This window comes from Meriones unguiculatus, chromosome 2 (assembly GCF_030254825.1).
Source record: "Meriones unguiculatus strain TT.TT164.6M chromosome 2, Bangor_MerUng_6.1, whole genome shotgun sequence".
In the NCBI taxonomy this organism is placed as follows: domain Eukaryota; kingdom Metazoa; phylum Chordata; class Mammalia; order Rodentia; family Muridae; genus Meriones; species Meriones unguiculatus.
Window position 1 is genome coordinate 15,892,286 of NC_083350.1, and position 27,047 is coordinate 15,919,332.

Sequence of the window (27,047 nt, forward strand, 5' to 3'; positions counted from 1 at the left end):
GTCACTCTAGTTTGGCTATAAAATGTTCCTGAAGGCTTGCGTTGAAGCCTTGTCTCCAGCAAGTTATAATACTGAGAAGGAGATTGGACGCAAAGGCATTTATCTCACCATTGGATAAAACCATTGGTGAATAGAATGGTCTCTTAAATAGTGAGATGCGGTGGGGAGAAGCCCACACTTTGAAGGCTCCTATCTTTTCTGCAGTCCCCTCCTCTCTGCTTTCTGCCCACTAATGAGCTGAGCTGGATCCCCCCTCACCACAGGCCAACGATATTCTGCTTCAACACAAGTTCCTAACGGAACCAAAAGATGGAGACCTCTGGCACAGAGTAGAAACAAAGCTTTCTTCCTACGTCAACTTAGATATTTTTAGAACATGGCTTTATGTGCGTGGGTGTTTTGCATGCATTTCTGTGTACTACATGCATGCTGTGTGCCTGATGCTCCCGGAGGACAGAAGAGGGCATCACATCCTCTGTCAGTGGAATTATAAGATGTTGGGAGCCACCACATTAGTGCGGGGAACTGAACCCAGGGCCTCTGGAAGAACAGCAAGTGCTCTTAAACATGGAGTCATCTCTTGAGTGCCCACCTCGGGCATTTTGTCATGACAACAGAAACTAAGTTTGTACAGATGTGAAAAACAATGGAAACGGGAGGTCAGAATAGAAAAACTATAGGAATTGAAAATTGAACTACTCATCCATTAAAATCAAGGAAGTCATGAAATTTGCAGGCAAATGGATGGAACTAGAAAAGATCATCCTGAGTGAGGTAACCCAGACCCAGAAGACACACATGGTATATACTCACTTATAAGCAGATTTTAGTCATATAGTACAGTATAGATATACTATGATGCACAGATCCCAAGAAGATAAGCCCCATGGTACCTTAGGTTTCATGTGAGCCAACAGATTAGGGGAGCGGGAGGTATCTTAGACAAGGGCTATGTTGCCTGCTTTTTTATCACTTCCCCCTGATGGAACTTCCCTACCAGGCCACAGGGGAAGAAGCCGAACTCAGTCCTCATTTGAATAGATATCCTGGGGTGTCTGGGGCTCCCCTATGCTGAGGAATAGGAGAGAGGAGGGTCAGATTGGGAGCAGAAGAGGGAGAGGCCTATGACTGAGATGTAAATTGAATTAATAAGAGAAAAAAGATTATATATTAACAAAGGCATAATAAAATACCTAATTAAAACATGTGCAGGTGGAGAAAATGGGGGCATCATGGAGTAGTAAGGTATGAGCCCATTCCTCATGTGTGAATTCTTCCCTAGGGTGAGGCAAACTACATACTAAAGCCTCTGAATACAAAGTGAGAGTTTGCATAGCTCTCTGGAAAAACGAAGCACAGTTATCTAGCTAGGCCACCAATTGCTGCTCATGTACAAAGACAAAGCAAAAAATAAATAAAAATAAAAAAATTCCAATTCCATAACAATTTGGCTGTTTCTGACATTTCACTTTAATAACCAGTGAGTTCACAAAATCAACTTGGAACAAGACTTGGCCCCTTAATGGAGGGCAAACCCTTCATGGACATTAACGCCTTGAGAATACAAATTAACCCTATCTTATTAAAGAATGTTGCTAATCTTTTGATTGATAGTTCCAGGAATTAAGAAAATAACGGAGACATTTTCAATGAAATCTTTTGAAAATGTGCTTAGACTCCAGGGATTTTAATTTTTACCTTAAGCCAATTATTTAAATTCTTAACACTCAGATTTGTTTTTTGCAAAATGGAGAGAACAGTGCCTACACTCTTAGGACCATGGGTGATTATACTGTGGTGGCCACAAGGCTGGAGGCAGTTCCTAACTCGAGGTTTTTGCATTGACTCTATATTGCTCAGAGTCATGCTGGACTTTAAAGAGAACTAGAACCAGAAGGCTAGCTAGGTAAGAGACCAAATTAGCTACTTTTCAGCAGCTCTAGGATTCCTTTGAAATTCACACAGTCTGTTTCACAGATATTCTGTTTCACAGATAGAGAAAACAACACCCAAAGTATAGAATCAGCAAGACAGAGAACTTGAATTATAAGGGATGCCCAAAGACTACAGGTTAATGGAATTCTATCACCGTGTCTTGGGAGATTTGTAGGTCTAGCTTAGAAGTAACCTAGGCTCAGTTATCAGGACTTGGAAAGCATGGGAAATGCTAAGAAGTCAGATGAACTCAAAGGGTGGTACAATCCCCTTTGCTGATCAACTTCAAATAAAAAAATTTCCAAATGACAGAGACACAGTCTAAGTCATTGTTTCTCATCTTGTGAGTTACAACCCCTTTGGATCATCAGATATTCTGCATACTACTGATACTTAAATTATAATTCTTAACAGTAGCAAAACTAGTTATGAAGTAGCAACAGAAAGAATTTTATAGTTGGGGGGTCGCCACAACATGAGGAACTGTGCTAAAGGGTCACAGCATTGGGAAGGTTGAGAACTGTAGGTCTAAGTGGTTCCATCTTTTGTTTGGGAAGGATTGCATCAGTATGTCCAAACAGCAGTGGTGGTGGAGTGACTATAATCGAAGTTCTGGTTTCTTTAAAAACTCAGTTGTGTTGTGTAAATGATTTTGTTTTAATCCCAGGAATTTCAGTTTGTCCACAGCTGATAATTGCCTCCTTTGGGGTGTGGTCTTTGCCTCTTGCAGCACAGAAGGGACATGGTCTAGGACTGTGAGAAATACAAGTACAAGAGTCCAGAAAGAGAAGGGGTGGCAGTTTGGAGAGACCAGAGATGGAGGAGACAAACATTTCAGTGCAGCGTACTGCTGTACGTCTGCTGTTGATGGAGACTGGTATAGCCCCAAAAGAACCCACCAACCCTAAACAGCTGGGAGAAATAAAGGTCTGTGCTTCCTCTCTCCACTAACCATCTCTTACGTAGGGTTAAAAGGTTGGTGGAAGGGACATAGAGGATTAAATACTCGAAATAAAAGTTTAAAAATGAGCACAAGTGATGGCTATAGATACTTTTTGTGAGGAAGGTTTTAAGAGCCAAGTTCCTTGAAGAGAGATTATACAAAGGTCAAGGACTGAAATCACTTAAAAAGTTGAGAAACAAGAGGAGTATCATCAAAGTCCTGTCTACTTTGTGCAAGCTCTGAATGAAGACTTAGCTTAGAAAAATAACTTGGAATCTTTGCCTGGGAAAAAAAAGTTTTGAATCTCATCTTAAAGAAACCTTATCTCATTGATTTAAATGTAGTCAAGAAAGGCCACTGAGAATAATTTGGGGAAAACATGTATTTGGAGACTGCTTTCTCAAATTCAAATGACAGCATCTCTCAAAGTAAGAATTTTGGAGAATCTTAATCCTTATGCTGAAAAGTAAAGATCTGTCTGTCTTCTAGGTAAGATCTTTTATGAGTTCCCATGCAGCATTTCCACTGGAGTTGCAACAAACGTGTGGCATCACCAAGCATCACATGGGTCAAGCTGCCATTTTTTTTTTTTTTTTGTAGCCTAGATACAGGAAAAGTCCTGAATGTAGCAAAGGCTAAGTAGCTTTAAAAGCTGGGGGCATAGCTTGGTGGTAGCACTTGCCTACAATGGATGGGTCCATTCCCATGGTTGTATCAAACCAAACCAAAAGAATAGCTGGACACTTGCATGCCCAGTACTCAGGAGGCTGGAGGTTTCTGAGTTTGAGGCTAGCCTGGCCTGGGCTATGCATAGCAAGATCTTGTCTTGGGGGTGGAGTCACTTTTGTTAGCCATTTCCTAACAACATGACCATGAATAAAACTTAACATCAAAGCAAGTTTTTAGAGTCAACATGAAAGAAATAAGGAGTATATCTAGTTTTTCTGTGGCTTTAAGTAGTGTTTCAGAAAAATTTACCTCGCGAATATAAACAATTTCTTGGCAAGTATGGGTTATTTACGAACTCTACTGCTTAGAGATAGAATGGGTAAAGCTAAGGCATATGTTGGTCAGAAAAATATGCTTTATTATCTAATAAACCTCACACTTTGAACCTAGCTAATTTATAAATGTTTATTAGAATTAGCTAACTATAAAATTATCAAGAATTCTTTCAGCCCTTGAGATTTATATTTTAAATTCCATTTATCTACAATACTCAGTAATTATCATACTTCAGCAGGTCACATCTGATTCAAGTAGGCCTCAAACTATCTCACTTGTGTCTTGGTAATTTCCTCAAAACTGTAGGGGAGAAATCAGGTCAAAATTTTGCCAACTTTCATCTTGGGAAATGTCACAAAAAGTTCTGAGCCTCGATGCTTTAGAATGGGAATACCTACAAATTAGTTTCCAGCTAAATTAGCCTCTTGCAGTTTCAGGATCACATAAGGAAACCCAAAATTTCACTTTTGAATATAGGTAAGTATTTGTTAATTTTAACAGATCAGTATAAACTGTCCTACATTTTAAGGATTTATTCAGCCTTAAGACAGTATGACTGTGGTGCCTCCAAACCTAACCTAAATGCACATATGCAGCACCCAGCAAACATTATAGACACGAAGGTGAAAAGCTCAAGGATTTGTGAGGGCTAGAGAAATATGAAAATACACTTTATACATACATAAAATTGTCAAAGAAGGTTGGAAACTGAACCTAGGGCCTTGATACAACCTAGGCCTGTGCTCTACCTCTTAGCTCTACTATTTACATGATTTGTTACTAAGAAAGATTTTAGTCTGCTAGTGAATTCAGTTCAGTATTTCTTGAGCCATTTATAGTAAAATAAAAAAAATTAATATTTTTAAGGGAATCCCAAAGGCACCTGGAAAAGTAATTCTGTAATTCCTTTGTTCTTAGGTTACAAATAGCCCCATTTACCAGGAGACATCATGAACAGAGATCTAAAGTCAAGTCATAAGGGCCTACGAATCTGTGGTTTCATTTTTAGATATTTTCTTTTGCTTAATGATCTCCAAAGACATGCTCTGGTACTGCACAAATGGTACCTTTTAAAATTGAGAAGGCACAAGAGAGTAGGAAGGTAGCAGACATCTCAATGGCAGGAAAATTCAATTACTTTGTATCTTTTGGTAATTCCACATGGACAGTTTAAATGGAAAATTACTAAGAGATCCTCCAATGGGAAGGTATTCTATTTTTTTTAAGATTTATTTATTTATTTAATGTATATGAGTGTTCTATCTGTATTTACACCTGGCAGAAGAGGGATTCAATTCACATTATAGATGGTTGTGAGCCACCATGTGGTTGCTGGGAATTGAACTCATGACCTTTGGAACAGCAGACAGTGCTCTTAACCACTGAGCCATCTCTCCAGCCCCTGGGAAGGTATTCTTAATATGTATTAAAAATATGATCTCATTACTTTCCGATGTCCTGTATCTTTTCAATGCCCCATTTCCCAGTATCTTAAGGACCAACCAACAATAAATGGCTCAGGTATAAGGTAGTCATAAAAAAAAGTAGTCATTACTACAACCATTAAATTGTAGAAATACAGATATGGAAAAGATAGAATGTTCTTACTACTCTTAACTCCTTGATGTTTATAAGGTTTTTGAATGAGAAAAAAATTGAAACTTAAGGGATTGGAAGGCAGGTAGCAGGTGGGGTAGTATCTAGCTCTGGAGAAAAACCCAGAGTAAGTTAGCTGCTACTTGTCTACCGTTTTTATTTTTCTTAACCCAATCATTCTGCTCTGTTCCATGTTTGCTCAACACTTTGCATAGGGGTTCTGTTGATAAAATCTTGATAAAAAGAAGTGCATAACTTCAGAATTTAACTAAGTTTAAAGGCAAACTTAATAAAAAACCTACAATAAAGACTTGTTCTGGTAGTGTCAAACCTCTACAACATAAGAATACTTTAATTACTTTACACCAATCTTAAAGATGCAGTATTTATTCTTTTTAATCAAATGGCAACAATCTACTCCAAATCAACATCAAATCAAATTTGCAAATGGTGTAATATTTTTGTCAACCACGTATGGTCTTTCAGAAAGTAGTTTTAGTCAAAAGTTTAAAACCTGTACTTTCAGCCTGGGGAGTTGGCCTGCTGTGCAAGAATGGAGACCCCATGTGAAAATCACGTGCAGCAGTGCACACCTGCAGTGCCAATTCTGGGGTGGGTGAGGTTGGCCCATTCTCTGGCCAACCAGTCTACTTAGAATCAATGAGCTCCAGGTTGAGTGTCTCAAAAAGTAAGGTAGACAGACAGCCACACAAAAGGTAAATGGGGGCTAGGAATGACATGTTTAACACCAGGAGCATGCATGTGTGCACACATATACACTCACTGTCTCATAACACTACAACCAAGAGCATAAGTTAGAGAGGAGGAAGATTTGATAAGAAAATTTCATTAAGTAGTTCCTTTTTGTTTAAGATTAAAGGATAAGAGTTATATAAAAAACACCAAGGAAAATACATTCAAGTTAATGGAAACAAGTCTTTATTAAGTAACTTTTAATATCAGAAAAATAAAACTCTTATAATTCTCTTTACAGCAAATATATAATATCAGTGCTTTGGCCATCTTAAGTTAAAGGCCCTTTATCATAAAATATATGGTTTTAAACTTTACTCAAATTGAATTTATAATCCCTATGACTTCCCTACATATACATAACAAAAGAGTGTAGTAAAATTAGCAAATACTAAACTATATTGATAATTTATCATTCTTAGTTTGTGGTTTTTAGAAACAGTACACGCACCTAATATATGTCGATTCCTTGGCTTATTAGTTGCAGTGTACGATGCAACAAAATAAAAAACACATGCTTGGTGACATTCGTCCATATCTACAAGACGGCAGCTAGAGATTAGGATTCAATACTGACAATTAACTATCCTACAAGCAATTAGCATTACATCATAATATGCCATCAAGGCAACTTTTTTTATACTGAAAAAAAATCAAAATAAAAACCGTTATTTGTAAACTTTATACGAAATGTAACTCTTCAAGTGGAAATAAAAAATAAAATTTGTCTATTTACTATTGAATACACATAAGATTTCAATTTTTGTTATACTGAGAAAAAAAGCTCTTTTGTGTTGGGAAAATAACGCTTCAAAAAATAATTAGTAGAAAACCCCACCAGTATAATGTTTTGTCCTTTCAATACCAGCAAATTTGGGGACATACTGAGGATGACGTTAAACATCCACAGGTGAAATGTATAAGTGTGTTTTAAAGAAATCTTTCCTTGTGATTGGAAATAGGTTTGAAATGAAGTAAACTGATTAGAGGTTGTCACAGCTGCTTTCATGAATTATGCCAAGGGCATTATTATCTCCCTCCCCATCCCCTACATTACTAAAAAATAAAAATATATTTATAATGTGCAAGACAAATATGGATTGAACATAAAATGTTTCACATTTTGATCTACAGTCTAAATATTAATTAATAGCTTGATCAGACTAATGAATGGAATGTTCGCATTCTCAATTTTTTAGCCAATACAGGTGCATCCCAAAGCCCATCCTGAAATGGGAAAACCTAGGCAGCCATTTCCACATTCACTGAGGCAATGGGTAGGAATTCACAATCAAAGACAATTGTATTCCTGATCCACTGAACATACCAGCCTTGAGCACTCTGGGCGAGATGAAAGTCAATGTAGCAGTTTTTGTCCCAAATTATAACCAGTGATCTAGTAAACTGCCATCAGCCCTATTATTACTAAGAAGTAATCACAATGCTTTAAAAAATTACTTGCAATCCTGCAGAATTAGGCAGAAGTTGTTGTAAAATAAAAAACAAACCTGTTTTGTCAAAACTGGCAGTGTGAAGAAGGCAGCACTGGAAGTGTCAGTCATCTGTGAAGCCAGGCACCCTCCATAAACTCTTAATGCGGCTAGGCTTTGGGACCCACCGACTAAAATCTCAGATGTATACATTTTGCTCATAGGTTACACAGCCAAGTAGAACTTTAGCTTTAACAACTCTTATACAAGCTATGTCTCTGAGTCTACAAGATAGTATTAATAATTCAAACCAAACTAATAGACAAGAGACCACTTAGGTTTAGTGTTACCATAGCAGCCTTTTATAAGTGTACTAACAACTTTAGCCTAATCCCAATAAAGCCTGATAACAGTCATAAGAATTCATTAGGAAGTTTACTGGGGGTACCATTATACCCATGCCTTTATGAGTCCATATAGAGATATAGTATTTATGTATATATATATAGTTAAGAGTGAATTTGGATTGCCTGAGTAACAGCTGTCTGGCAAACTGGACATGATGGCGTTCTCTTTTCACAAATCTTGTTGGCACATTCCATGCAGAAGAGGTTGTGGCCACATGGAACTAGGGCAGCAATAACTTCATTCTCAAAGCAAATCACACAGTCGTGCTTTCTTCTTGATTCTGGAGGTGAGCTGGAGGTGGAACCACCATTGGAAGAGGAGTAACTATTGGTACCATTAGAAAAAGCAGGGATGTATATTGGAAGGCCAACATGGTTGCCTGTACTAGGTGGGTCGCTCCTAACCCTCCGAGCAAGTGGGTGTTCTATGCTCTCAGGAAATGTAGGAGACAGACGAGGAGTTGATGGCTGACTTCCTCTACGCTGAGTCTTCATGTTACCAGAAGGATCACTCCCAAAACCAGAGAGTGGGTTAACTGGTTCAAATGGAGTCCAGATAGTTTGAGCAGATGTTGGTAAAGAGTCAAAGGCAGGAGAGTCTACCGCAAGATCTTCTGAGCCTACAGATGGTAGTGTATCTCCAAACCAAAAGTTTCCTGTGCTAAACGGGCTTGTTGGACTAAAGTCAGCTAGCCTATTGCTTCCAAAATAGGAATCAGTGGAACCACTTCCTAGAGAACTAGAGCTATCATTTCGATAGTTGGACATCATTCTCGCACGGCTGGGAGGAACCGGATTGGAAGAAAGCCATGCTGAGCCAAGAGTGCCACCTTCGAAGCTCACATCGGTACCGTTATAATGGAAATCATTTTCTTCATTGAGCTCTATGTAGTTTCCTGTACGCATGGCGATGTGCATTTCTATTTCTTCTCGTGCACGATCAACATTTTCGGGCATCCCTGTCACTTCAAAGACTGGCTCCTTATCTCTGCTCGGAGTTACTATGTATGTGTGAGTCTGTTGCTGAATTCTCTTAATTGTTGCTCCTTTTGGTCCAACCACTAGCCCTACCACACGATAGGGGACCCTGACTTGGACTGTGGTTTGACCAGGCAGATTAGGACTACATGATAACCCTCCCAGTGCAGGGCCATTTTTGTTTCGAGATGCACGGATCATAGAGAAGTGCTCTGCAGCTGAAAGAATTTCTCTTTTGGCCATGGCAACATCTTCTTTCCGACCAGTGACAACAAAAATGGGCTCTTCACCACGTACAGGTGTCTTGATATACGTGTTTGTCTTGGCTCTCAGTGCTTTAATTTTACAACCTGTTAAAAGAAAACATTTCAGAATCACTATCTACTTCAAAAATATTTGTAAATGCAAACTATGAAAAGTTCTATCAACTAAATAAATTAAATGCCCTGCAGGATACAGTTCTTAATAGTTTCTTATTTATCATAAAACTTAACACTAAATGGTGACATTTCCCCAATTCCATGCAATACTGTTGGAGATGGAGGCGTACTTGTCTGGCATTCTCTCTTTTGGGAAGAGAAGGAACCTCTACTGGGAGGTCATAACTAAGAAGTCTAGTTTGTTCTCTCTCACATAGGTAGTACACTGGAAAGACGTACAAAGTACTCTACAGGTAAACTATACCATCAGTAGGATTGAGTTTTACAATACTAACGAACTTCTACTTTGCAAAGATAGTGGCAGCAAGAAAAATATGAATATAGTTGAGATAGCTAGCATTTATTGTCGTGCACTAACTGGACTCAGAGGGTTATTAAAATATTATAAGAATATTTGTTGTTTCATTTAACCTGCTCAGAACTCTAAGAACTGGAGTATTATCTCATTTTACTAAGGAAATAAAACAAAAGCTCAGAAAAATTACATAACTTGTTCTGGTTCACACATCAGTGGTAGAGGCAGAGTTGAGGTCTGTGTGATATAGTAATCAATGGTCTTTTCATTAGACTAGGAATTTTAATTTTTACATATTCTATGACTTTCAATAGATTATTTTATTGCTTTTTAACATAGCTCCTTTGTAAAAATTTTATTGACAGTAACATTCATAACTAGGTCATTTTTATTATCATGCAGTTTATCATAATTGTACTCAAGTGAATACATTTTGTAAATTACTGATCTGAACATTTAAAAAATTTCATTGAGAGTGACTTATGAGAAAAAGGCTGCTGTCTTTTTGTTTTTTGTTTTTTTAATATTTGGGAAGACAACCATAAAAGTATAGGATTAAAAAAAGTAATGTAGAATGATTTTGTGTTTATTGTAAAGTTATTGACCCATTTAAAAAAAACCCAAATATGGCAAACTCATGGAAAATGGCTAGAGGAACACCAGTTCCAAATGCAAACTAGAAGCTTTGGAAGTTCAACGTACAAATGTACCTGAGTTCATTGTTTCTGTGAACTACATTGCCAATTATGCAGATTCCATAGGTCTCTAAACTGTCAAGCACACAACTATGGCTTAAAAATCCGAGTTAGTTTTCAAAGAAATTAAACAAGCAGATTCCCAGAATGAGTTTGTTCTCATGAATACATCATACAATTAGTTCCTCCAAAAAGTTAAAAAAAGTAATGCTATTGAAAACAGAACTCACAATTTGGGCAGTCCTTTTTCTTAAGCCTTCTCTTTCTCTTTTGTCCCCAACAAGTCACTAATGGGTAAGTCAAAACTAAGGCTTTTTAGATATATAACTTTGAGCTCACATATCTGCAAAATATATATATATATATATATATGTAAACTATATATATATACACACAACCCCAAATATCTCCAGCCTTACCTTAGTCCAGTTATTTTTATTTTCCTCAGTAAGATGATGATTTCTCAATCTAGGATGGGTTATATGATCACTTCTTTGCATGGGGTATTTTACTGGTTCCGGATACACTGAAGTTCAAACTATATGGCACACAAAGCACTTTTTCAGCTGGTTCCTGACTTTTTACTTTCACCCTATACCCATTCCTCAACTCTTTTACTCTGTCACATAATTCAACTTACGGCATATCCACGGTCCCTCATTTCCCTGACTAAAATCTTCCCTTTTTTGCTTCTTTACTCCCAGCTGTTTTGTTCAACTCCTATTAACTATTAATGAATGATGTTTTCCACTCCTATGGTTATATACCTGCCTCTAAATTTCCAAAGCACTGGGAAACTGAATATCCATATATACTATAGGGTTGCTATACAACATTTATGGAAAGGAAAGTTGCTTATTCTCTGTATTAGAACACTGGGCCTTTCTTAAATGCTATTTTCAGCCCCAAATCCCCCTCTTTAATCCCTAGACTTCCATCTTCTGGTCCCATATTACTAATTGCATCCATATTGAAAGGATTAAAATTTAATTTTAATTTGTCTCAGTGGGATTTTTGGTTGGGGGTGTGTGTGGTATATAGTGTGAGGGATTGAGCCCACGTGCCTCCTGCATATTTAAATATTAAAATTTAAATATTACAGCATATTTAAAACAACGTAACCTACTATGCAACTTCTGAATCCTAACCACAAACTCATCAAGTTCCTATTCCTCCTTCAAAGAAAATGTAGAACTTACAAAGAAATGGCTGTCTTTTTACTATGTGTCCTAGGTACATTACCATGAAAATCCAGACTCAGGTTCTCTGAAAACAAAATGTATTCAAGCATCACTGAATGTGACATCAAGATGGAGGAACACCTTCCTCAGAAAGCTTTTCCTAGATGTCTTAATTTTTTTCTTCATTTTATTATACTTTTAGAAATCTTACTGCTGGTTATGTAGTTTAAGAGAACAAGTAGAACTTAAGAATTATAGTACTAGGTAAAGAAGAAACAAACTACTCTCCTAACTGTGGGGCCCAAACCAAAACTTTAAGAAAAGCATTTAGAAGAGTAGGGCTGTCGGGAGGAGGTTGTTTCATAGTTAGTATCTATCAAGAAATCACAAGTAAAATTTATATTACTGTGAAACATGAAATTTTAAGCGCTATGGTAAGACTACATCTACAATCAACTATATTAAAATTAAATGAGTAAAAGATGAGTTAGATGTTTTTACTCTACAATAAAATGAACTAGGTGATCACAGCCAATCTTTTGTTTGTTTACACAGTCAAATCTTCCTCATAGTAGGTGCTGCTTGGGGCTAAGAACTGAGATCACATTCCTTGGACAGCATGTAACTGACAGAGATGCCTAGGAAAATCTGAAAGGAACAAACAAACAAACAAACAAACAAACAAACAACTGGTCACATCCTATACTCAAAGAGCATCATTCACTCCTGGCTACAACCCTGTAAGAAGGCAGCCTCCTAAAAATCTCATTTTTGGCCTGCAGACAAGCCTTTTTTGGGTAAGAGTTCTTTGTTGCACAAGCATAAAGACCTAAGTTCAAATCCCCAGTGCCACGAGAAAAACAGTGCTAATAGGGACTAGAGACAGGAGGATCTCTAGGGTTTGCTAGTTATGAGTCAAGCTCAGGTTCAGCAAAGAGATTGTATCTAAATAAGGCTCCTGCCCACACAAGTATAACACACACACATACACTCACACAGAGGAAAAAACAAACTCAAAACAAACAAACAAACAGACAAACAAACAAGCACACACCTCATTCCTAATAACAGGTAGCCCTGGTTCATCCTACAGAAAAAACATGACAATTTCTATAGGTGCAAAGTATCATTAAGAGTTTAGGTTTGTTTCCTTTTTATCTTTGCTAGTATCAACCAACAGATGATTAAGACAGCTTGCTAAATAACTACTGTAGAGGGCTGAGTGAGTATACAATGCTTGTCTAGCATGCAGGTAGACTCAATCCCTACCACCACACTCCACACTTCATTACACCACACCTTACAACAAAACAAAACAAAACAAAACAAAACAAAACAAAACACCCCCCAAACTCCAAATCCCACTGAGACAGTAATTTAAGTACCTGTTAGTTCTAGCTGGTAGGTACACAGAACACTTATTTGACCCTATAGTTGGTATTGAAAAATAGGTATTTGATGCATGGTCATTGGAAAGACAGGATATATTAGCTTTGAATCACTTCTGTGATAGGAAGGCCAGACACCTTACCACAAAGGCTAATGCACTTTGGTTTTGCTGGTTTTGCAGATCAGGGGAAGGACGTAAAAAGCTACCCTCCCACTCCCCCCTACCCCCAAAAAAACCCTTTTAAAATGAAGCCTTTTTAGGCACTGCCAAACAAAAAACAAACAAAAACAACAACAAAAACCAAAAACAAATGGAGAGGCAAGTACTTCTCTCTCCCTAAACTTTATATGACAGTTCAACACAAAAACTTCACTCATCGCAGCACAGCTTCTTTATGACATACAGATGCTGAGCTGCAAATATGATTCCTGGAAACACATTGTGAAGGTGAGGACTACTTGATTAGGTAGTTTTCAAAAAGTGACATTAACTTGAAGTAACAAATTCATTTTATAATTTCTTTGTAAGTAGAGAGGTAAACAGAGCTTTATGGAATATTTAAGACTGAATTTCTGTTTGAAAATTTAAATACTTTAAAGTTATAAAAAATAGCCGAAATTTTAAATGCTTACAATTCCTCTCACTCAGCTAATTTTTCTTATATCCCTGTATTTCTTCACTATAAATTAAACCACTAAACTCCAAGAGACAAACAGGTAAAAGAAACAGTTTACAGCAAAGCAAACACTGTTCTGAAGATGGAAGTTCTTATTCTGTAGTAGCTAAGCTACTTTTCCCATCTGTTAATGCTGTCAATGTCAGTATTACAATACGATTGCAAGTGAAAGTGGGATAATATTTAGTTGGCCAAGGTTGGTAATTTGCAGAGGGCACTTTGTGTATCAAATTATCTTTTGCCCCTATCATCCCATTTGTAGAGGTGATCTTGAAGTTATACCAATAAGTGCAAGATACTCTCAGTATTTTATTACTTATTGTTTAGGTAAGCATGAACCTAAGAGAGCTGTAGAATGAAATATAAAGTGTTTGTAAAATTGGTTGACTTGGAGGGACAAGGACTTTTCATTGTGTATGAAAATTAAGAAAGTATGATTAGAATATATGAATATTTAAGACTTTTAGCTAGCACTGCTATGATTATTTTAAATTACAGCAGCAGGATGAGTAATTTCAAAATCTCAAAGTCAAACCTCAGTTTTACAACTCTTAGATGTACAGGCTACTTGTAATGGAAGTTTTGGTTTCTTTGTAAACTCAGTTATGTTATGTCAATATGTTTTTGTTTTAATCCTCAGTTTTTTTTCCAAGATTTATTTATTATCTATACAACATTCTGCCTGTACCCCAGATCTTACTATAGATGGTTAGTTATGAGCCACCATGTAGTTGCTGGGAATTGAACTCAGGACCTTTGGGAGAACAGGAGTACTCTTAACCTCTGAGCCATCTCTCCAGCCCCTAATCCTAAATTTTAGTTGGGCTACAGTTTGTCCACAGCTGTTAATTGTCTTGTGCAGGGCGTGGTTTGTGGCAGCTGGTACTGGCCTTCCATGTGCAGCATGTGGAGAAGGCCGTGGGCTAGGGCTCTGAGAGTATAAATATGAGAGCCCAGAAAGAGAAAGAGTAGTGTGGTATAGCGTGCAGCGGTTTGAAGAGACCAGAGATGGAAGTGTGGCAGTTTGGAGCAGAAAGATGGAGAGAAACACTTCGGGGTGCAGTGTCTTGGAGGACACTGCTGGCTATGTTTGCTCTTGATGGAGAGTAGTATTGTCCTAAAAAAAACACTTGACCCTAAAGAGCTGGGAGAATTAAGAAGCCCTCTCTCCCCACTAACCTCTCTGTTACCTAGGGTTGGCAGGTTGAGGCCTGAACACCCTAAATAAGTAAGTTTTAAAAATAAGCGCTACTATTTGTTTTCTTAGAGCTAAAGATAAAACCAACACGCAAAGTTTTACTGAAGGTAGTTACAAGGCAGAAACTAGTAAATTCTCTGCAATAAAGCCTCCATCTTACCTTGCTGGCATATGAACCCACTTTCCCAATTATTGTTGCTAGGGCTGTTTTAAGCGAAAACTCTCCAATTTCTGCCACAACTTATCTTCTCCCTCCTTGGTATAATAAGACATTCTATCTGGCTTCTCAAGGTTAAGAGACCCTTTCCAAAGAAAGGGTGGCTCTGTTGTTGGGATTGGAGTTGGAAGGAAGAGGAGGAAACTAGTTACAAACTGTGAGTTGCAGCATCAACTTTGTTGTGTTGCAAGTAACATTTAAAAACTAACCAACCAATCTTTGACTCTTGTGTGTTCCCTGTGTTTCAGTAGGATGTGTGTATGATGAGACACTTTTTGTCATGGGTTACCATCATTAAAGCTTATGACCTCCAAGATTCAATTATTCTGAAGATCATTTTTCTAGTTTCAAGAAGTATGAGACAAACATGTATATGTGTAGGTGTGTGTCCTGTGGAAGTCAGATGATGACATCAGGGGTCCTACTTCTATCATCTGCAACTTTCTTCCTAGCCAGAAGCTAGGCTGGTGGCCAATACCTAGTTTTTTATTTGTGCTGGGATCTATTCAGATCCTCATGCTTACGTAGCAGGAGCTCTTACCCACTGAGTACCCTCTCTAGCTCTGAAATAGTTTCCCAATGCTACCACTAATTACTATAAATGGTATTTTCAATGATAAAAATTTATTATTTCAAAATATATACTTATATATATGTTACAAAAGTCTCACACAGGTTCCAATGGGGTTAAAATCAAAACAGTGGAAGGATTCGTGTATGTGTTGTGTGTGCACGCATGTGTATGTAAATATTTCTGAAGTTCTAGGAGAAGGTATGTTTCCTTGCAGATTTAGGTTGGTGGCAGAATTCAGGTTTGGTGGTTTTAGAGCCATCTACATCACTTTAGCTTTTAACTCTTCAGAGCCAGCAGTTAGGTTTCTTCTCATCTCTACTCCTCAGCTTGAGCCCACAGGTAGCTGTGAAGTTTTCTACTTTTAGGAACTTGTATTACAACTGGGCCTACCAGATACTCTTAGATATTCTTTACACAGCTAAACCATGTCCTTCAGCCCACCTGCAACACGCCAAGTGAAGCAGACACTTCAATTGTTTCTTTGGTGGTGATGGTGATGGTGGGTTAGGGTTACAAATTTTTGGATGTATTCTGCTAATTATATCACCCCTTCCTTTCTTCCAAGGCCTCAGCTTTTGAAAGATGTATTGATTAGTTCATGGGAATTTTAAACCCAATTAAGGAATAGTAATCAAATGGCCTCTGGCCAGGGAGAGGTTTGGAGATTTATAAGGCAATGAAAAAGGATGAAGAGCCACTAATGTGGCTCTATATAAAGGAGTTTGACGGGAGATAAACAAAAGCTCATCTTCTGGATCTGTCTGAAGGGCTGTGTTAGTCAAGGTATCCCTAGCTAAATCACTTTTTGGGCTTCAAGAACATTTTATTAATCTGAAATTTATAGTTCAGCTTATTCAGAGCTTGCTACACATGCTTGAGGACATCAGCTACAATCCCTGAGGCTAGCTAGCAAACTAATCTAGCTGAATCACTGAGCTCCAGGTTCACTGAGAGATTATCTCAAAAGATAGTGACTAAAGACAAAAACCTAACACTGACCTCTGTCCTCGGCACACAAGCACAGGCCAACTTCAAAGGCATTTTGAAGAGGCTCAAAGAAAGTAGTTTTGCCAAGTAAGGAGGAAGTGCCCAAAACAGAAAACTGGGAGTGCACATTGGTACATTGGACATTAAAGCTAGTTCAGCATTTTGAGAGTTTCAGGTGCCTAAAATGGAGAGGGAATGGGTGCTGTTCCTCTTCTACTTCTGTTCAGATCTTTAAGCTTTTGGAATAGCTTCCTAGCATACATATCATACTCTCTCCCCCAAGTAACACAGTAGAACTTGAAAAGTAGAAATTATGTGGATAGCTTTAAGTTTAACAAACAGGGATGAAGGACAGCTATTGGTAAAGTACTTGTGGTGCAAACAAAAGGAACTAAGTTCAATTCCCAAAATCTCATTAAAAAAAAAAAAAGGCAGATTATCAGTGATAGATCCCCAGGGGTGCTGTCAAGGTGGGGGACTGGGGGACTGGGGGACTGGAGAACTAGAAGAATGGTTAAGAGTGCTTTCAACTGCCCCAGAGAAAACCCTAGTTTGGTTCCTAGCACTTACATTAGGGCATTTTACAAACAACTGTAAGTTTACTTCCAGGGGATTTGATGTTCTTCTAGCCTTATCAGATACACAAAAACATAAAAATAAAAAATTAAATTTATCTTTAATGCCAAACCAAACCATTTCTAAGGAATGACACCCACGGCTGACCTTTGGCTTTCAGAAGGAAGTGTGCCAGTATGAAACACAACCCATACACACAAACAATGGCTTAACTCAGTGTTACAGCTACCACATGGAAATAATTTGGTCTAGTTCAAAGAAAACATTAGCCCCCCCCCCCAATCTGTAGGACTGGATTCTAACTGACCATTAACCTGCTGTTTCCTTTGTTAGGTCATTCAATATAATATCTAGGTAACCCCCCCTCCTGTTCATCAAATTACTCCTATAAGAATTTGATCATTCTCTAAAATCTAAAACAACTGTTCAGATACTGACTATACTTCACAAGTGTAGGTCTAGCTTTTCCTCAAGGAAGAATTAGTGACTACTGAAAATGGAAGACTTCGTGGAAAAACTATCATGAATCAGTTAGTGAATTTAAAATAGGCCATGAAGCAGGCTCAGTGGTACATGACTGTAATCCCAGCACTCAGGGAGGCAGAGGCAGGTGGATCTCTGAGTTCGAGGCCAGTCTGGTCAACAAAGCTAGTCCAGGACAGCCAAGAAACAGAAACCCTGTCTCAACAAACAAAAACCAACCAAAGAAACAAGTAAAACAAAACAAGCAAACAAACAGGTCATGAAGCCTCAATCTACTTGTCATGTGAGAGTAACTAGTACTATAAAAGCTAGTTCCCTCATTTAGTTGTTAGAAACAGAAAAAATTAAAATATTAAAAGAGCTTACTGGAATAGGTTATAAACCTCACTGGTAAAGCATATGCTTGTCATGTTGAAGGCCCTAGGTTCATCCCCTATCATCCTTCTCTCTCAAAACTAACCCTAACACAGGTCATCTCCATCCTGCCACTATTTCTTACCAAGTATTTCATAAGTAAACTCAACTAATACCAGGGAGATTGGAATTGGCTTTGAAATAATAGGATTTATAAAGTACTCAGTTTTCTAAAACCTCTCTCCTACACACATTTTCACTTATTCTTCATAGTCAAGTGCTTTGGAAAGGGCAGGAAATAACTTAGTTGACTTTTGTTGTTGTTTTGTTTTTGTTTTCGAGACAGGGTTTTTCTGTATAGCCTTGGCTGTCCTGGACTCGCTTTGTAGATCAGCCTGTCCTTGAATTCTGCCACCATGTGCAGAGTGTGCACCACCATGCCCAGCTAACTTAGTTGGCTTGTCGATGGGATCTTAGCTGCTGTTAGATCTCAAACCCAAACTGTCTTAGTTTCACACTCTTTTCACTGCTCTCCATTTTCTTCCTCTAAAAACAACATTATTTCACATTTCATAATATAGTACAATGAACATAAGGAGGCATATCACTTGATTTTCTAAAGTCCTTTCCTCTTGTAACAGTAGACTATTCAAAAGCTTTCACATTATAAGAACTCAATTTCAGCATATCTTAGTCTGATGAACATTAGTTAAGTATAAAAGAGAGCATCTCTATGCTGAGTGTGTGTTTGTATGTGTATGTACATGTCTATGTGTGTGCCTGAATGCTGTATGTGTGTAAGTATACCTGCAAGAAGACCTGAAGAAGACCTTAAATCCTCAGCACCCACAAAAGCCAGCTATGGCTGCCTGTGTCTGTAACTCAGTGTTATGGCATAGAGAAAGGTGGATCACAACTTACTGTTAAGTCAGCCAGCCTAACTAAAATGGGGAGGTAGCACTTCAAGTTCATAGGAGACACCATCTCAAAAAATAAAACAAAGATTTGATGGGAAAGACACATAGCCCTAACTCCTAATATTTAGATCATGAAAGATGTTAAGTATTATAAACTCTACAAAGCTGGGATTAAACATGAAGTCAATATAATTGGTAATTTGTACGACTATAGGGGCTCTTTTTTGCATAAAGTTTACATTATAAGCTCTATAAAATGATCTAATTTTATACTTTAACAAGTTAAAATGTTAAAAAAAGGGCAATGACAATCCAAAAGAATGGCTCAAAGTTATAAAGTAGTAATTTTTAAGATGTGTTTTTATTATTTATATGTGAGTATATGCACACGTTTGCGTACAGGTAAGCAAGGAGATCAGAAGAGGGCACAGATGTCTTGGAGCTGGAATACAGGCATTTGCAAGCTGTCCAATGTGGATGCTAGGATCTGAACTCTGGTCCGCTCTTTAGAGAGCAACACGTGTTTTTATTTGCTGACCATCTTTCCACTCCCAAACTAGTGTTTCTAAAATTCCCCCTAAAGTATGTTAAAGAGGTTCAAATATTAAGAAAGTTTTCCTTACTACAGATGTTTCTACCCTTTAGAACATGTTAATAAAATTCTCAGAATTACCAGGTTTGGGATGTAGTTTAGTGGTAGAGAACCTGTCTTCCATGCATGGGGTCCTTGGTTAGCTCTCTGGCATCATTCAGAAACAATACAAATTTTAAATGGAATCAGTTATGTGTAAATGATTTTCTTCTAAACTAGCCTAACCCTTTCCTGAAAGTACATACTGTAAATTTGAAGATCTTGTACCTTTTAGGTAAAAGATTTTACCTTAATCTTCTTAGATAAAATTTTAGGTTTCATCTAGAACTTGCACAGAAGGGAAAAGAAATATATTAACTACAAAAATGTTATGAGTAGGGCATAGCTGGCAGGCGCTTGTAGTACTGAAGAGGCAGTAACAGTACCCAGGAGGCCAAGGACAGCCTGGGCCATATACTTTTAGCTAAAGAGTTTATAAATTTTAACTTACTCCTTACAGAATTTGTCATCCTGCATTTTAAATTGGACAATGAATTTACACTAATGACATCTCAAATTTCACCCTCACAGCACAAAGCAGAGGTTTTGGGCTAGTCAGAATAGAATCTGGAACAGGCTTTCTCCAAATACCAAACCAAACCAAACCACCACCAACCACTACCAAAAAACAAACCAAGAGGCTTAAAGGAAGTGATCTGTCCTAAGTCATAGCAACAGTGACCAAGTTAACAAAGTTAAGAGGAAAAGGCAAAGGTGAAGACAGGCATAAAGAGGGAACAATGTTCATGACCAATCCTTTATGCATAATTTCAAGTGCATTTGCAAAATTTTCAGTAACAAATTCTCTATTATTTTAAAGCTAAGTCTTACTATTTAATATATGTAGTCAAATAAGGCTTTCCTTACATGCAGTGATTTGTAGTCCTCTGCTTACTAGACAAAGGCAATAACCACATATATTGAACTGTCCTAAATTTAAACACTGGCACAAAAGATTCTATACTTAAGAGTAATACAAATTTCTTAAGAGAAGTTACAGACAACTACTCAAGCAGTATTATGTTATGTATATATTTAATTCAATTGGGCTTGGTAATTCCAGTATTAGAAAATTATTGGCTGGGTGGGATAATGTGCCTGTAATCCTAGCACTCATAAGGCTGGAGAAGAAATCTGGAGTTTGACTTGAGACAAGCCTGGGCAACATGGAGACTTTCCCTCAAACAAAAATAGAAAAACCAAGTAGCTTAAAGACTTAATTACCACACTGAATTTTGTAAATCTCTATATTGTAACTAATGGTAAGTTAAAAGCTGAGACAGGAGGCTAGCCAAGGGCTACACAGTGAGAGGTCACCACAAAACAAATACTTTTAGAATCACCTTAAAAAAAAAATGGAAGTTTTAACCATGATCTATTTACCTATTTAGTGTTTTCTGAAATAGCACCCTACCTTGTCTTCTCTCCTTTTTCTTTTAATTGCACTGGGGATAGAACCTAGTGTGTCATGCATGCTCTATCACTGGCCTATATCCCTGGACACTTTTTTTTTTTTTAACAGAACATATTTTAGTTGTTTTTCCCCCCAAATTTTTCATTTTGAGATTACGTTACTAATAGTGAAAATCACACTGTTTAAAACTGGTCTAAACATAGAACTACTAAATATACAAATTAACTTTTAGAACCTTAGGTTTAATCTGCAAAATGCCTATAACCCGCCTAACAGTTATATGGCACTGGTAAAATATCCAGTAGTACTACTTAGCAAAGGGGTCAAAAACAAACCCCTTCCTGGAGTCAGAGGGAAGACACCATGATTTCAGTGCTGTTTTGAAATTTTTTCTTTTAGTAAAATAAATATGTACTTCTGGATGGGAAATCTATGCACAGCAAGGTTAAGTATCCTGTCTCTCCTAATCAAACATTATTGACAACTTGGAACAATGGAAAGGTTTTCTCCCCCCATACACTAATACACACTGTCATTGGAGATCAGTGGTTAACAAGGGAACTCAACCAATGAGGAAGTTTTCTAAATGGTCTAGCTCAGTGACATCTAGAAGTATAAAAATATCAGCACAGAGATAAAAACAAAGGACCCATTTTCATCTTACCTTATTTGTTAACTTATTTATTATACACTAATGTATATAAAATGTATAATGGGGGTACAAAGTTTTTTTTTGACAAAGTGTGCAATGAAAAAAAAAAAACAACTTTCCTAGACCTATAAGGTTAAAGAACACATACTATCAAATAAAAACGTTGTCAAAAGTAGCTGAAAATGAACATTTATCTGAAACTCAATTTACATTGTTTAATATTGTTAGTAAAGTAAAAATTAGATCCAGTGTTCTACTGTAATTCACTTTTTAGACTCCTAGACAGTAACTACTGACAAATCATAATAAAACCTGTGAACTTCAATCAAACCTATTAACCACTATTAATGCTTTGCAGGCACTACATTTAAAAACAGAGACATCTCATATTTATAAAATGAGATCTTACATTTGTAGCATGTGTACATCTGTGCATGCCTGTGCATGCCCACGTGGAGGGTGGAGGTTGATGGTGGATATTTTCCTCTTTAGTTCTTTGCCTTGTTTTTTTGAGACAGGGTCTCTTGCTGAACCTGGAGCCCAATGACTGATAGTTGGCTAGCATGTCTCCAGGATCCTCCTGTGTCAGTCTCACAGTGCTGGGATAATCAGAAATTCATGCTTGTGGAGTAGGCACTTTACCCACTGAGCCATCAGTATTAGACTTTAACACCAACAAGACCAATTTAACATGTACAAAGGCCATAGCTTCTGGGAGGAAAACAGGTCAAATTGCTCTGCTGTTACTATTACTATTAACTATCACTGTTACTATTAACAGTGGTCCATGGAGATGAGGGATGAAAAAATGGTCAGGGGTTAGGGGGACTTGGGTTCAGTTCCCAGCATCCACACCAGGTGACTTGTGCTTTTAACTCCAGCTTCAGGGAAATCTGACTCTTAGCCTCTCTGCAGGCACCTGCAACTCATACACACACACAGGCACATAATTTAAAAAGGAAAATGGTCTTGGGCCTAGAAAGATAGCTCAACATTTAGTAACACTCACTTGCCTCTCTTGCGGAGGACCTAGGTTCGGTTCCCAGCACCATATGGTGGCTTATAATCATCCTTAATTCCATTTCGAAGGGAACCTACACCCTCTTTTGACCTCTTTGACATCAGGCACACATACATACATACATGAAGGCAAAACACTCATACACATAAAATTAAACAAAAGAAAACACTCTGGGGTTAGGTATAAGCTGCATGATGAAAACCCATCTCACTGACAAAAACAAAATACAAGCAATGTTTGTTTTTTGAAAGACAAAAGAACCAGAGGCTATCTGCAAGTAGCACTTTCTTTGCTAAACTGCATGCATGACTCAGAATTCCATTTATCCTATATTCTTTGCTTCAGAGCTGAAGTCACGAATGTCTCCATCTGTGACATAATTATTTCCAAAACTAATTAAGAGATGTCAAATAGAAAATTATGATTTCAGGTAATGAGTAAGATGGCAGGAATGGCTAATTTTTAGGGATAAACATTTAGCTCCTCCAAAGAAAAACTAAAACTTTTAAAAAACTCACTTTAAAAAAAAAAAAACCTCCCTTAGGACAGGTAGTCTCACAAGAAATTTTCATACAGTAAGAGGATGTGACTATTAGTCACTTAGTTCTCTATAGGAGTGAGCAAATACAGGTTTTATTACCATGCTGCTCGGGTGCGGGGGTGGTGAAGAGGTCAATGATCCACTAGTTGAGTGGCTCAAAGCAGGAAAAGGGCAAGACTCTGCTCTTAAGATAAGATAGAGGAAGATGACATACTTTTAACAGTACCCTCAACTCTGGGAAATATTAAGTACAGGAGAAACAGTCAGCAATTTGTCTCCATGTTTGAAGACATAAATTCCTATTTCCTTACTAACCAAAGAGCATGGTCCTAAGAACTAAGGCAATTATGATATAACAGCACAAAATAAAAGCTTGCAAATTAAATTTGTGTAAACACCACCAATTTACAGTTAAGGTGCTTATGATTGTAAAGGACAAAAGTTCATTTTAAACTAAATCTACCAAGATATATTACCTTGCCATGTGGTGAAACTAGCAAGCATATGTTCTTTTCCTTTGCTATGGCAAACCATGAACACTGAATTAAGTTGTATTGAGGTGTTTTCTCAGCCTGTCATCCAAATCTATATTTCACGGCCTTAACAACTTCCCAGGGCATCTGCATTTACCCCAGTTTACCAGATCCTAATTACTAATGAAATTTGGGTGACTTTCCAATCACCACCTAGCAGGCACTCCTTTGCACTCTCCTCAGGTTTAATACTTGCCTCTGTTTGCTAAGCATTCTCTATGGGTCATGTTCTTGGACGTAAGACTGTATGCCTTCATGTAGTTGGTACCATTATTGTCACATTCATTTATTGCCATTCTACTAAACTGTTTCTAACAAAGAGCAGAAAGTCTGTCTTAGCAGCTTACTTAACAAACTCATTATCCAGCAAAATCAAGCACGCTTTCAATGACTTTAAATGAATAGGCACCTCTCTCTGTATCTGTAAATAAACCACACTTTTATTTTATGTACATACAAGTTGTCTCATGCACTATTATGATCAGCTCCTACAATTGGAAAGGAGGCATGTGAAAGTGATTAGCCCAACAACCTAGACCAAGCTTTTTTTGTGTGTGTGGGTGTCCCAGTAAAAACGAGCCCCCTCTTACAGGTGAAGTCACTGTTTCAACAATTTTTTATTTATGTGTACTTTAGACCACTTGGGAAAATGAGATCATTCCACCAGCCGTGCCATCATCTCCATTTGACCTCAACAAGAGCCCGTATCAAGCAGGCTACCCCATGTAGTATTTCAGCAGCAGAAGCAGAAGCAGGTAGTGTCTTCCCTTCCCCAGGTAGCAGAAGGGGCAAAAACTACACTTAGGCATGTAGAACCTTCCCTAAAAATGTCGGATACAGAGGTACTCTGTGCATCTCCTTCCCCCCACCTTCACAAACCTACTCCTGGAATCTGAGACATAGGTCCTTTGTCTGAACAATGTGGGAGGAGTCTGTCTGCAGAACGGGTGTGCTGGCAAGTGAAGAAAATTTATTGAAAACTGTACAAATGCATAAAGTTCCTTAGTTACCTAACTGCTCAGTTTTTCCTTCACGGTACGAGCTAAAGTGTTCCAAGAGACTGACACTATCTCTTTTTGAGAAGAGTAATGTGTCCACTGGGTACCAACCGAGTTTGGGGTGCTCTTCAAAAGCCAAGTTTCTGATTAGCAGAGGGAGGTGGTGATGCGGCCACTTGAACATCTCTCCCCTCTCGAGTAAGCTTTGCACATGCCTCCATGTCTGTCCATTTCTCATCTGCACAAGCAGTTCTAAAGAAGGCTGATCGCTTTTACGGGTCACTCGGCTACTTGAACTTGCAAGCTCCAAGCTTTCGGAAGACAATACCGTCCCCACAACTTCTGACCTAACCTTACCACCTAACCGAGGTTTCTGGGGACATGCCGGCCTGGTGTTCCACGGACACACTGAGGAAAGTGAGCCCGACTAGACTGGGTGACCCGAGAAACTTAACACTTGTCGGGCTGAAGGCGCGGGGCGGCGTGGGTTTTCGCAAGGTGACCCATCCGCTCCTCGGCGACCCTCGGTTCCTCCCAGACCCCTTCTCGGCGGCCTCGGGAGCGGACTCTCCGGGTTCGCTCGCTCTTCCGCCGCACACTCGTCTTTTTCGTCTCCCACCCACGCCCAGGGCCGTGCCCAGCTAGACCTCGGCGGCGCACTCACCCTGGCGTCCGACAATCTCGGCGACATGCTCGGAACTGGGCACGGGGACGCACTCGGTGGTGTTGACGCTCTTCCTTCTCAGCAGCGCCGCTTGCTCTCCGTTCAGGGCGGCAGCGGCGGCCCCGCCACCGCCGGGCCCGTAGGCGTGGGACAGCATCGCCGCCATCATGCCCTGGGCATCGTCCCCTCCGTACAGCACTCCCGCCGCCGCGGCCGCCGCCTCCCGCGCGTCGAAGCCCGCGGCGGGCAGCAGCACCGACCCCAGGGGCCCGCCCGGGATCGGCTGGGTCTGGGAGGCGGCGGCCGCGGGCGGCGACAGCAGCAGCAGCGACGGCCGGTCCTCCTCCTCCTCCTCAGCCTCCTCCAGCTCCTCCTCCTCCAGCAGGTCTCCGTCCAGCTCCGCTTCCTCCCCCTCCTCCTCGTCCTCCTCCAGTTCCAGCTCCGCCGGCTCGGAGGTCGCCGGTCGGCCCGGCGGCGCCGACTCCTCCGGAGCCAGCCCGGCCGCTCGCCGGGCCTGGCACTGCGCCGCCGCCGCCGCGGCCCTGAGCGCCGGGGCGCCGGGCTCCGCCGGGCAGGGGTCGTCGAGGCCTAGCGCGGCCAGGCGTTCCCGCAGCAGCAGCCCGTCCCCCTCGAGATCGGGGCCTCCTGCGGGCGGCGGCAGCGGAGGCGGCTGCGGCAGGGGGGCCGGGGCCGCCGCCAGGGCCAGGGCCGCGGAGCTGCCGCTCGGCATCGCGGCGGCGCGCTGTCAATGGCGGCGGCGGCGGCGGCGGCGGGCGCGTCAGGCGCGGCGGGCGGCGGGCCCCATGGCGGACAGGGCCCGGGCCCCGCTCAGCGCGCAAACACCTTTCCTCGGGGGAGGCGGCGGCGGCGGCGCCCGCGCCCCGGGCTGAGGAACGCCAGGGCCGCCGGGGCGCGCGAGGGCGGGGTGGAGGGGCCGGGGCCGGAGCCGAGGTAGGTAACTAGGTGGGTGGGTGGGGACGGCAGCGGCTCCCTTCTCAGGGTTTCTTTTGTTTCATGGCCTTAACCAGCCCCCGGCGCGCGCGGCGGCGGCGGCGACGCCCCACGCCGCTCTCCGAATGAAGCCGGCGCGCTCTGATTGGCTGCTTTTAATCTCCGGGAGCCCGCCCTCTCGTCCCGCAGCCTTCTTGCTCCTGTTCCCTCAGCCCCACCCCCGCCCTCCTCTCGGGCCACGCCCCTCCGCACTCCAGACCGCTGATTGGATGACGAGACCGAGGCGGGCCTCGAAGCCGGCTCCTTCCGTCCCCTCCCTACGCCCGGCCCTCCTCTCTCCCTGAGCGCTCGCGAGGGGAGCGACTGTGATTGTTCGAGCTAGACGCCACTCTTTGTGACGTGCCCGGGTGCCTGGGGAAAGGGGCGGAAGGCGTGCCAGCCGAGGGGCGGGGGGCGGGGGCGGGGGGCGGGGGCCGGGGGGGGGGGGCAAAAGCGAGGGCAGAGCGGGGGTTTGCGCAGGCGCGAGCGGTCCAAGCGCACACTCGGGGTCCTTTCCCCGCGCCTTCCCTCTCTGTGGCCCGCTCGGGGCGGCGCTGGGGAAGGCGCGGGGCC

The 27,047-nt window shown here is 40.4% G+C and overlaps 1 protein-coding gene across 1 annotated transcript; it reads right to left on the reverse strand.

Moving 5' to 3' along the window:
• Positions 1 to 6,401: 6,401 nt before the first annotated feature.
• On the reverse strand, positions 6,402 to 26,563 carry Mex3c (mex-3 RNA binding family member C). Its single transcript, XM_021640801.2, has 2 exons — positions 25,485 to 26,563; positions 6,402 to 9,397 (listed from the first exon to the last, which is right to left on the reverse strand). Exons 1-2 carry the CDS (start codon positions 26,212 to 26,214, stop codon positions 8,172 to 8,174), a joined length of 1,956 nt encoding a protein of 651 aa, XP_021496476.1. The 5' UTR covers positions 26,215 to 26,563; the 3' UTR covers positions 6,402 to 8,171.
• Between the last annotated feature and the right edge of the window lie 484 nt (positions 26,564 to 27,047).

Bases quoted from the DNA above. Each gene is read 5' to 3' on its own strand.
- Mex3c (XM_021640801.2), bottom strand. From the start codon at position 26,214: ATGCCGAGCGGCAGCTCCGCGGCCCTGGCCCTGGCGGCGGCCCCGGCC. The intron at 9,398-25,484 runs GTGAGTGCGCCG...TTCTTTTAACAG, and splicing joins CGAGATTGTCGGACGCCAGG to GTTGTAAAATTAAAGCACTG.